We start from the raw sequence: 11,414 nt of genomic DNA, 5'->3' as shown, positions 1-11,414 counted from the left end.
TCTCTGCTTTCTTCTCTTGGGAAGAGCTGGCAGACTTGAGAACAGAAGGTCCACTCCCTTCTGCGTTACGAGGGGAAATGACCCTAGTTTATTTAGCTGGCGTACGGCCAGGCCCCAACTAGGTAGACGCTGGCAGTCCCATCAGTGACTAGGCAGGGCAGTTTGGGGGGTGCACCGTTACCATCCACGAGCTCATTACTTTTTCCGGGCAGAGGACGCAGCAGCTTAGTCCATCCCTGCCGCCCTTTGGTATTTCAGATGTGAGGGCCCGGAGCACGACTCCTTTCTGGTCCTCTGTCCGTACCGCGGCAACTGGTGTCTCCTCCTCCCCATCGCGTGTTTTACCAAGGTTGGGGTACCAAATCCTCTTCTGTTATGAAACGACATTGGTTGAGAGGCCCCCCCCCCCGCAAAACGGATGAGGCAGGAAGGAACGATGGTTCTGGACGTGTGTACTATAGGAGAAGCTACAGAGATAGGACCTGGGAGCTTGGGGGTTGGCATTCTAAGAGCTAGTTAGGGGGACCAAGTAAACGTGAGGGTGAGAGACTTCAGGGGCACTTGCAAGAAACCGGGTATCCTGTGAGCGAAAGAAGACAAACTAAAGCTATTTGCCATTTCCCCCACCTTCACAGAAGGGCTACTATCCTGTACCAACTGTGGAGCGGGGCTGCACAGACACGCCTGCACAGACATTGGGGAAAGAGGATTATTACAGAAACCAGCTGAAGTTGGGATCATGGTAAGCGGGGCTTCTTGGGAAGAAACCTGACCTGCACTGATCTGGGAGGACAGCTAGGGGAGAGAACAGAGCCGCCGAGAAGAAAAACGGGCAGAGCGAGGAGCGAGGCTAGGATGCTCAGAAGGTCAAGGTCAGGGAGGGAAATACAAGCTCAAATACCTGGCCGGCCCCCTCAGCTTCCTTAGAAAACTGCTGCTACTCCTGATTCCTAGGACGGCAGACCAACCAGTATTCACTCAAACATCTACTGAACGCCTCGTATGATGAAGACAGGCTTTCCTTGGCAGTTCCTTTCTCCTAGCTGGTTTTGGCAACCAAACAGCAAGCCGGGGCTGTGACCGGTTATTCGCAACAGGGTCACGGTTCCCCAGCTCGGATGCAGGGGTCCAGGCTGCTATTTGGCTAAAATCCAGCAAGGCTTGAAAGGTTAAAAAAAGTAGTCCGGACCAGCCCCATTCCTGATCGAGATTGAGGCTGTCTCTGCCCACGAAGGGAACCTATGAGATTAGATGCTTTTTAGGGGCCAGGCCAGGCAGTGGTTGAGGATCACAGGAGCTATTGTCACTTTGGCTGTCGGGAATTCATGTCCACAGGTCTAGGGCTAGAGCAGACGTTCTCTGGTGTTGTGCCTGAGGGAAGGAGGCTCGGGGGGAAACCAAGGCCCTGATTTGCCATTTTTTTCTGGATTTACTATGAAGCCTCCTAAACTATACTGGACAGTACTCAGCCAGTTAAGCAGCTTGTTTTCCTTAGGGAAAATAAGAAAGTTGATTATTGCTAGTATGTTTCTGAGCCCAGGAGCCCCTTCTTATACATACCAAAGGCCCTATTTCTGTTCTACCCTGATCTTTGCCTAAGGCTCTTATCAGCCTTGCAAAAGGGCTGCGGACCAAGAAAATACAATCTGGTTTATTCTCTGAACAGCATTTACTTAGCATTTGCTTAGTTATCTACCTGCACTTAGGTGGGTTCCCATCAGAGTGCCAGCCCCCCCCCCCCCCCCGCCCCGTGTACACTCATTAAGTGGAGAAAGACGGGGCCACCAGCAAAGCGGTTGTAGGGATAGGAAAACGGGCTCCTTGGAGAGCAGGGACCTTAACTTTGCAAGTTTTCATCCTTCAAGAATAGGTATAGAGGAGTTTCCCTCAGGTCTTTCTAGGATGAGGGATAGAGGGAGAAACAGGAACTCAGGATTCTGCCCCCAGCTTGGCAGGATGTTGGTGGGAATCCAGGTGGTGGTTCTGCCATCAGTGACCTACCTCCTCGCCTCTCCTCAAAAGCAAAGCCGAGGCCTGAGTCCCGGCGGCAGTGCTGCCCTAGTAAAGTCCAGCCACTTGCCCTTGTGGCTTCCTCAGAACTCTTCTCCTGCGCCTTGAGCGTCTCCCGTAGGTCTGGCTGTGTGAGCTACTTCCCAGACTCTTAGGAAAGGATGACGCTTCTGTCCTCCTTCTGGGTGCACTTTGGCCAGCACCAGGTGTGGCATGAGGTTACTGGAGACCAGCCGGAAAACCTTTCCGAGGGTAGGGGTGGGGTATGTGAGGAGGGGAAGCAGCAGAAAGCTTCCAGTGGGAAGCACAAAGCTCCGTACCTCCTTTCGGGGTTCGAAGCCAGTGCTACCCACAAACTCAACTACGCTGCTGGCAGGAAAGGGCCAAAGGAAACGCATGTAGTGGCCTGAGCAAAGACCTCAGGGCCTCAGGCCAACCGAGAGAGGAGGAAGTCCCAGAGTACAGACCGAAGATAGCACCAAGAAGTAGGGCTGAAGGACCTTTCTGGAAGGGCAGAGACATAAAAGGGGAAAACAAGGCCACACACAGTCTGGTTTACTGGCTCATCACACACACCAGATATGTACACAAACATAAATACTCCAATGTACAAATTTACACGGACTCACAGATCACCCCCTCGTCTCTTTCATCCAGCACCCCCCAACCTGTGCCCTATCCGTCCAGGCTCCGTTTTAGGATGAAGGCTTGCAGGGGGCTGGCAGGAGAAGGTAGGAATCTGGAGGAGGGAGAGGTCCTGCTCCCCTCTCCTCACAGGTACCTCCAAAGGGTCCTGTCCCTTTTCAGTGGCACCGTGGGGTAGAGGGCTAAAATACCTCCACTCCCCCTCTGCTGCAGCTCAAATCCCAGATGTCTCCTCTGGTCCCTCTGTCTTTCTCATTTGGCTCTTCTTCTGTTTGACTCTTCCTCATTTCCTCTCCTTCTTCCTTTCTCTGTCTTGGCTCCCCCCAGTGCGTGTAGGGAGGAGGGGCCCCAGGCCATGGAGTCCCTCTGGCCCCTGTGCCCTCTTCCTGGGCCTTATAGAAGGCTAGGACTTCGGTGCAGCTCAGCAGAGGTGTTGGCGCCATTGGCAGGCTCTCTGCTGGGGGTAGGCGCTAAGCCACAGCCCTCCCCAGGGCAGCCATGCTGGATCAAGATGTCCGCGCACTCCTGGCTGCCGGCCCGACGGGCGTAGGCCAGTGGAGTCAGGCCCCGGGCGTCCCGGCTCCTCACGTCCACCCCATACTGCAGAAGGAAGCACATTTTCACAGTTGGCACGACGTGGCAAGGAAGGTGTGGGTTCTTGGGGGCAGAACGGAGAGGAGGTTGGCCAGAGGAGCCTTCGAGGGTGGCCCTGGCAAGGCAAGGAGGGAGCCCACAACTCACCCAGATGAGCAGCTGTGTGAAGACGACGTTGGCCATGGCGCTGGAGAGATGGAGAGCCGTCCGCCCATCCCCATCGCCGTAGGTCTCGTTCACCTCCTCCTTGGACCCGTGGGCCAGAAGCATCACCAGCAGCCGCAGGTCGTCCTCCACCACGGCCCGGAGCAGCTGCTGTCCCAGCGGCACGTCCGAGCTCGGCAGCGGGGCCAGGAAGAGCTTCTGTTCGTACTTGGCCCGTATCCAGCGCTCCTTCTCCTCTCTGCAACCACAGGTCCATCGAGGCATGAGCCAACGGGCGGGGGCTGGGGAGGGTGGTCAGGAAATGGCAGGAGCACCCCGAAAGGGGAATCGGCAGAAACAAGGCATGGGACGGGGCAGTGGAGAGACAAACCTAAGGAACGGACGGCACAGAGTGGGTAATGCAAAGGGTGTGGAAGAGGCTGAAAGGGAGGAACACTGAAGAGAGGCCCCTCGGGGGCAGCAGGGATGTAGGGGGCTAAGAGGGCAGGAAGATTCCAGGCAGGGCTCCCGTGGTAGCTTATCTGGACCTGCTGGAACAAAGGGGGTGGGGGGCCTACACTAGGGGCCCGTGCGCTATCCTATCTCCCACCCATTCTCCCCATCTCAGAGCTCAGGCTAGGGCCTTCACGCCACAGAGCGATAGGGCCCTGCGCATGCGCCTCCTGCTGGCCCCTGACCTGCTGATAAGGCTCAGAAAGGGCCTCTTGTTGTGAGGAGCCTGAGTGACAGGCGGGGAGGGGGAGGGGCACCCCAAGGGGCCAACTGCCAGAGCAGAGCAACAGCCAGTTTTAACCCTTGGAGCACGGCTGCAGCTACTCAGCACCATCCCGATCTTCCCCATACCTGGGCACCACCGTCCCTTCCCTTTCTGGCCAGCCCCCGGGCCCCCCCCCCCCCCCCCCGCCTTCATCCACTCACCGGCAGGCGTCGGGCCCAGGCTTCGCATAGCCATCCAGGGCCCCCTCCCAGACACTGTTGGCCAGGGCATTGCCCATGGCGGTCATGACAGCCAGCAGCTCAGGCGGCCAGTCATCGAGGTCAAGGGAGCGGACGCGGGACAGGTGAGCCCCCAGATGTCGATGGGTCCCTGAGCACTCAATGCACATCAGGGCACCCAGGTTCAAGCTGGCCCAGTCTGGATCTAGGCGAGGAGAGGAAGCAGCATGAAGTCCACGGGCAACCAGCGTGAGACCACCAGGGAGGTCCCCTCCGGTGGCCCGCTGGAAGGCTCTCGTCAGGCTTTCCCAAAGCCACCCCGACCCCAGCCCCGCCGGCCTCCACACTCACTGGGGGCGTCGCAGTCAATACAGAAGCTGTTGCCGCGAACGGTGCGAACGGCCTGCACGGCCAGGGCCGCGTTGTGGTTCCCCACGCGAGTCTGCACAGCGGGAGAGACCGGGGGCGGGGCGGGGGGGGGGGGCGGTCAGTCACCAGGCCACCTTGGGTCCCACCCCAACCGGGCCTCCGTGCCAACCTTGTCCTTGGCGCTGCGGCAGCCCTGCAGGCTGGCAAGGATCTGGGCCTGCACGCTCTGCACCCACAGCTCCCGCTCCTCCGCTGTCGAGGCCTCGAAGTGCCACGTCTGCCCGGTGAGGGACACCAGCACAAACTCGAAGGACTCCTCTGCCTCTGTGGGGACAGGGATATTTGCCACCATCAGGGAGGGCGCCCCGCTGCCACACCTCCATCCGCTCTCCTGCCTGCCTGGCTCTCGTCCTCTTCCCCCCACCCCAGCCTCCGAGGCCAAGCCCACGAGTGCGGAGCAGCCCTCAAACCCCTCTTCCCGACCACCTGTGGCGCCTCGGTAAAGACAGGGTGCAAGGTCTTCGCGTCCCTGGCTGGCACTGCCAGGAATGGGCCTGGAGTTCGGAGCAGGGTGCCTCCCGGAGCAGAGCGGGGTGTTTGGAGAAGGATGCGACGGGTGCTAGGAGGCGACGCTGGGAGAGGGTGGGGGAAGGCGGGTGCGGGCACCATCCGTACATGTCAGCTGCAGCCGCCTCATTTTGCAGCTCATTAAACCCAATATTCCTGACGGCGTCAGCGTGGGGCTCCTGGGAGCCGGGCCCCTCCCCCGCTACCCTGGCAGAGAGAGGCAGGAAGGACAAGTGGATGGGGAGAGGAGGCGAGGTTGTCCCCACAAACTGGGATGTGTGAGCGGAAAGGGACCTGAGGACAGACAGCTGTGGTGCCCCGCGCTGTAGGCCGGACCGCGACCCCAAGCGACGTGGTGAAGCTGTTCCAAGCTCTGCTCCTCTCGGCCAGCAGAAGACAGCGACACAAATCTCATTCCCAGCGGTCACCACCCTACGGGTGAACGATTCCTAACAAGCGCCGAGACTGAATGTGTCCTGGGGGCTGGAGAGACAACTCAGATACCTGTGGGGAGGCCCAAGGCTGGAGTTCAGGTTCTGCCCCGGGGCAGCCTCTCGCCTCAGTGACACACAGTCCCTGGACGTCTTCCTGCTGGGCTCCTGCTCTAAGGGCACCTCTAACAGAAACTGCCTCCTAGAAAAAGAACGCTGGTACCCTTCCTTCCCCAGGCTCCACCATTCCACCTCACCTTGCTCTCAGTACAGCCTCTGAACTGCACAAACTCGGCCCTTTGTGGGGCTCAGTTCCCGGGTACCTGGGTCCCCTGCCACGCGTGCTAAGCGTCACTACACCACGGTAGGCTGGGAAGGGCGGCTCTTTCCCCTAGAGGTGGTCTCCACCCACACCCCTATCCCTGACAGTCGGAGCGGAAATGAGCCACTACGCATCGAGAAGTTCAACTTCTCTGGGAGCAAAGAGACTTCAACCACTGAGAGAGGAACACTTTGAAGATACTTTGGGAGAAAATCAGAGGAGTGCCATGATCAACGCCAAATTATGAGAAAGGCCCCGTGGAAAACACTCGAGGAGCTGCAGTTCCTTAGCTTAAAGACGACTAAGGAGAGACCTCGCCAGCTAAGACACACGTATCCAGCACCAGTCATGTGCCCAGCACTCAGGAAACTCAACGGGTGATACAAGAGACACAGAAAGCATAGGCCCTGCCCACGAGTCTTGGAAGGGCTATTGGAGTAGCCGCCTGCTGTCTTTTACCTTCTACAGGGAATAAAAGAGAAGCTCACGTTTTAGTAGAAAGGGTTTAAATTAGGCAGAAGAAAGCGCTTTTCTAAGATTCTGGGTCTAGATTACCAAAAGAAGTTGTGGAACTATGGTTATTGCTAATTGTTATTACAAAATGCTTACTCTAAAAATGTTAAGAATGGTGTTGCTTTTAGGGTACTATCCCCAAATCCCACAGCCCACCTCCTGTGCCCCAGTTTCCCTCTAGGTCCCCCTAACCTTCAGCAGCACCGCTGGGGCCGTCTGGTCGGGGGGTCCCGGTGCTCTTTTTCCGCCGGTGCTTCTTCCGGTTGGAGTGGGGAGATGGGGGAGGCTCCAGCTTGGGGCTGGAACTGAGCACCTCAGCCGGGCCACTGGCTGGTGAGGGGAGAGTTGGAGAAGTGTGGGAAGAGGGAGGGAGGGGGGTGCGCAGAGCGCGAGACCTGCCTCGTGCCACTGGGAGCTCCACCCTGAACTGCGGCCGGCCGGACCACCCTGGGAGAGCCCCGGGAGGGGTCTGCCGGCCGGTCCCAATCCCAGAGCTTCCCCAGCCTTGAAGGAGGAGAGGGTGAAAGGAGAAGAGTGTGGGGAACTCGGATTAAAGGCAAGGAGGCATCGCCGGCTAGGGCGGCTAGGGCTTTGGCAGCCCGGAGGGGTGGAAGGCGGCCCAGGGAACTCACAGGGAGCTGAAGCCCCAGCAGCTCCGCACCAAATTTATCCTCAATCACACTCCCCGCTCCTCACAATTAATAGCAGAATTAGAAACAATCAGGGAGCTGCCTAATTACTGTCAATTAGAGCGCGCTAATCAAGCTCCCGTCTCCCACACCCCGCCCGGCGCTCACCACTAAATGTCAAACTTCATTAGAGGCAGACACGCTCCCTCCCTCCCTGCCTTCCTCCTTCCAGACTCAACAGAGGGGCCCCAGGCCGTCAGGACAGTGACTCTGGGAAGCGCCCTCAGCTCCCCTTCTCCAACCCTCCGTGGTCACTGCCCCCAGGGGCGCTTGCACTTGGAGTAGGAGGGGGGGGGGAGATCCCCTGTGCTGTGAGCGCCCAGTTCTTTCCTGCCGTCAGAGCTCAGAGCTCAGACGGGGGTTCGGGGTTCGTGCTTCGAGGGGGATGGGAGCCTGTGAGGGGCTCCTGGGAGGCACGTGGGGAAAAGAGTTGATGGGCCTTGGGCCAGCCAGGCACTGCTGCCCCGCCTGAGGCAAAGTGGGAGGAACAGCTTTGCCTGGGCTTCTGCGGGGACAGGGAACACCCTGGACTGTCCTGCTTCCCTCACACCCTTACCTGGGAAAGGAGGGCAGCCCTGTGCCCATTTCCCTTTCAATCTGCAGAACTGCTGAGCTGTGACCGAAGGGTTAGGATACGGGTGAGAGAAATTGGGGGAGGAAAGGAGGGAAGGGCAGAGTGTGTGTGTGTGTGTGTGTGTGTGGTGGTGGTGCTCACTGAAGAGGCAGGGAGAAGAAATAAGGGGAAGGGAGAGTCGGGATGTGAGCAAGGCACAAAAAATGGACAAAAGGGGAAGAAAAGGAAGGAAAGTTAGAAGGCGGGTGGGATGGCAGAGACAAGGCCGAATTTCTGACCAGCTACACAGGATGGGGCCTCAGCCTATCCAGCAGCAGGCCTGGGAAAACTGTCCGGATCCTGGATCCTACCTCTAGGAACCCCCTTCTCCGTGGTAGGAGAGTTGCCGCCTTCCAATCGCGTTCAAAGCCCCCAGCCTCCGACCTCCCTACTCCGCCGCCGCTTCCCTGTCCCCCCCACGGTGAGGCTGATGAGCTGGCTGCGCAGGGGGCTGATGGGGATGCGGGAGGCGCCACCGGCGCTGCCTGGGGACAGCGGTGGGTGGGCAGACAAGCTGCAGAGGGAAGGTCTCGGGCACCAGCCAGCCACAGGCAGGGCCCGGGGGCAGCAAAGGGGTAAACGGGCACGAAGTGGCCTTCGGTTGCTGGAGAAGGGAAGGGCTACAGCGTGTCTCAGACCACCCAGCGCTGGCCCCGCAGCGCTCTGCTGGGCCCCTCCCCTTGGCCTGGGCACCATCCCAACACAGCCTCCCAGGCTGCAGACGCTGCCTGGCTGCCCTCCTCTGTGTCGCCGAACAGGGTCCTGCGTACCTGGGGGCAGGGCATCACTCCACTGGTCGGCGCTGGAAACGGAGCAGGAGCGCTGGTGCAGCCCCTCAGGGCGAGGGCCAGCCCAGGCCGGGCTGCTGGCCGGGTAGGGGGCACCTGGGGGTGGTGGGGGGGAAGGGTCAGACTGGGAAGGGAGGCTGGGGAAGGGGCACACAGACTTTCCTGAAAGTAGGGCTCAGGGCAGAACTTGCGAAATTCTAGCAGAATGTTGACCGAAAATGAGGGCTTTGCCAGGTACCGGGCCAGGCGTGTTGGAGACCCAGAGGCCTCACCCGGGCCCTCCACAGCTCGGGAGGCAGCTGGTCCCACGTTTCACACCCCTCTCCATGAAGAGCACGTCCGCCCCTGCCCGCTTCCTGTAGCCGGAAGAGCGGGGCACGGGGTACCCACACCCCCATGACCACGGTGCTCCTCGCCTGGCCACCATCCCCGGCCCCCTTCCCCTCCTGACCGGGCCCCTGCACCCTGCATTCTAGTCCACACATGCCATTTGCTTTGCCTCAGCTTTGGTGCCATTCCGGCGAGAAATAAGTGTATCAAATTCAAGTAATTATGTCTAATTAGTATTAGTAATTATCCTGTTGGGCTGGAGAAAATTAATCTTTCGTTTCCCATCAGGGAGGAATGGCAGAGCCAAGGGGAACCAAAGGCTCAGGAGTCCAAGGCCAGGGCAGCAGGGCCTCCCATGCCCTCACAACTCCCGCCGGACTCCCTCGGCGCGGAGTCCCTCAAAGGGTTAGCGGGGACGGCCACGGGGCCTCCGCTGCCCTGTCACCTCAGGCCACCTAAGCATGGGGACTAAGGCCAGAGGGCAATGGCGACGGGAAGTCTGAGGACAGGTGGACCACGCCCGAGGTGCCGGAAAAGCAGAGGCGGCCGAGCGCTGGAGGTTAGTAAGGAGGCAGAGACAGGGCCCGGGCCGGACACGGTGGGAGAGCAAGCGTCAAAGTCAAGGCTTCCACCAGTCCCGGGAACACACGGGCGGAGTTTCTGGAAGCCGAGGGATGGGAAGCTCTGAGCTGAAGCCACTAGAAGGTAAAGAAACAGGCCAGACACCCCTCGTGCTCTGGGGACGGTGCGATGCCGCAAGGTGGAAGGCAAGTTTTGTGTTTCTCTTGTATTTGTCGTGAGGCAGGACCAGACGCTCAGTAAGTGCCTATTAATATACGTGTGGTGCCAACACTGCCTGCCGGTCTGCCCCACTCCCCGTCCCCTCGAGGCAACATGCCGGTACTTTCTCTTCACAATCCTGCCCCCCTGCCACTCTGGGCTGACAGCTCCCTGCAAACGGCCCTTCCCGGGGCACCCTCGCTCCCTGGCAGGAGACCCTCCAGGGCGGCATAGGCAGTTCCTAAATTCTCAGAGACCTCGCTTCCCCCTACCGCTCTCCTGCTCCCGTCCCCTCCTGGCTTCCAAATCTTACCCCTGCCTCGTCCCCAGCCCCACCCAAAGACATCACAGGCTCAACTTCCTCCCTGAGCCCCCCAACTCAAAACCCCCGAGGGAGGGAAAGTGCTTTCCCTTTTCTTTGTTAATTCTCCCCTCATTACGCCTGCAATCCCACAATCAGTGTGCACTGTAATTGTCGAATTTGATGCTAATGATTAATGAATTAAACATGGAGCCATCAATTAGTCCTCGGAGGATAATTCTGCATAAAGCAGCGGATAATGTAATTACAGTAACAAAGATAATGAGATGTTAACATCGCCCGGTGAGCGCGAGACATGTGTGAGTGTGCACGAGGTCGGTGTCGGCGTGCAGTGGAGGGGACGCAGGCTCGGGGAAATGCCCCGTCTGTGTGTTCTGGGGACGCCGGTGCTCGTGGGTGCCGGGGAATCGTGCAGGTGAGCGTGCGTGTCTCTCTCGTCCAGGCGCACCCCTCCCCAGGGGAAGGCTATCAGGGCCCAGAAATGTGACAGGACAGGGGGTCCCACTGTTTCCCTTTGAGGAAGCCGCCCAGCTTTCCCCTGGCCACCTGACTTCAAGGAAAGGCTCCCCACCTAGAGTCCTGACACTTCCTCATCCTCTGGTATGACAGGAGAACACCCCCCCCAAGCCCGATGAGAGGCTGCCCCACATGGCCTCCGTGCAGCCCCGGAGCGCTTAGGGCCCTGGCTGATCCCCAGCCCTCCTTGCCCCTGCAGGCCAGCGATTTCCCAGCAGCCCTCACTTGGCTCTCCGGGCAGAGCACGTGGCCCGCCATTTCTGCCATTCAACCCTTCCCCTAGTGCACCCCTCCAGGGGGCTCTCGGCACCCCACTGTGATGGGCGGGTGCCGTTCTCACCCTTCCTTCCTTTCCTTCCTTTCCTTCCTTCCTTCCCTCCCTCTCTCCTTCCTTCCTTCCTTCCCTCCCTCCTTCCTTCCTTCCCTCCCTCCTTCCCTCCTTCCTTCCTTCCTTCCCTCCTTCCTTCCTTCCCTCCCTCCCTTCCTTCCTTCCTTCCCTTAGTCTACTAGAGCTCCCCCTCTGCACGGTCAAGGGCTTCCATCCGAGCTCGGGGTGGCTTGGGGAAGCGTGGCTTTTCGAGTCAGGCACGGTTAGGTTCAAACCCCAGCTCTACCACTTACTGTGGGATTTTACAGGCAAGTTTTTTTAAGCTCGCCGAGCCTTCTGTTTCCTCATCCGCAAAGCGGGGAGGATGACCTCCACTTCCCAGGGCTGCGAAACCGCGGCCCGACAGGGTAGAGCTGCCGCGCTCGGCACCTGTCGATCGGCAGGTGGCAGTCCCTCCAGCCTGGTCAGCGGGGACTGAACAAATGCCACGGGGTGG

The 11,414-nt window shown here is 59.3% G+C and overlaps 1 protein-coding gene across 1 annotated transcript in view; it reads right to left on the bottom strand.

The window, feature by feature from the left end:
• Positions 1–2,543: 2,543 nt before the first annotated feature.
• AGAP3 (ArfGAP with GTPase domain, ankyrin repeat and PH domain 3) overlaps positions 2,544–11,414 on the bottom strand; it is a 55,272-nt gene continuing 46,401 nt past the window's right edge. The window contains exons 13-19 of the mRNA XM_049642317.1: positions 8,625–8,738; positions 6,745–6,882; positions 4,889–5,043; positions 4,702–4,792; positions 4,333–4,555; positions 3,397–3,652; positions 2,544–3,255 (exon numbers count right to left, since the gene is read on the bottom strand). Coding sequence (XP_049498274.1) covers positions 3,049–3,255; positions 3,397–3,652; positions 4,333–4,555; positions 4,702–4,792; positions 4,889–5,043; positions 6,745–6,882; positions 8,625–8,738 — 1,184 coding nt within the window. The 3' untranslated portion in view covers positions 2,544–3,048. The remainder of the gene's footprint in view (positions 3,256–3,396; positions 3,653–4,332; positions 4,556–4,701; positions 4,793–4,888; positions 5,044–6,744; positions 6,883–8,624; positions 8,739–11,414) is intronic.

Source organism: Panthera uncia, chromosome A2 (genome assembly GCF_023721935.1).
Source record: "Panthera uncia isolate 11264 chromosome A2, Puncia_PCG_1.0, whole genome shotgun sequence".
Classification (NCBI taxonomy): Eukaryota; Metazoa; Chordata; class Mammalia; order Carnivora; family Felidae; genus Panthera; species Panthera uncia.
This window is presented reverse-complemented; position numbering and strand designations above follow the sequence as displayed.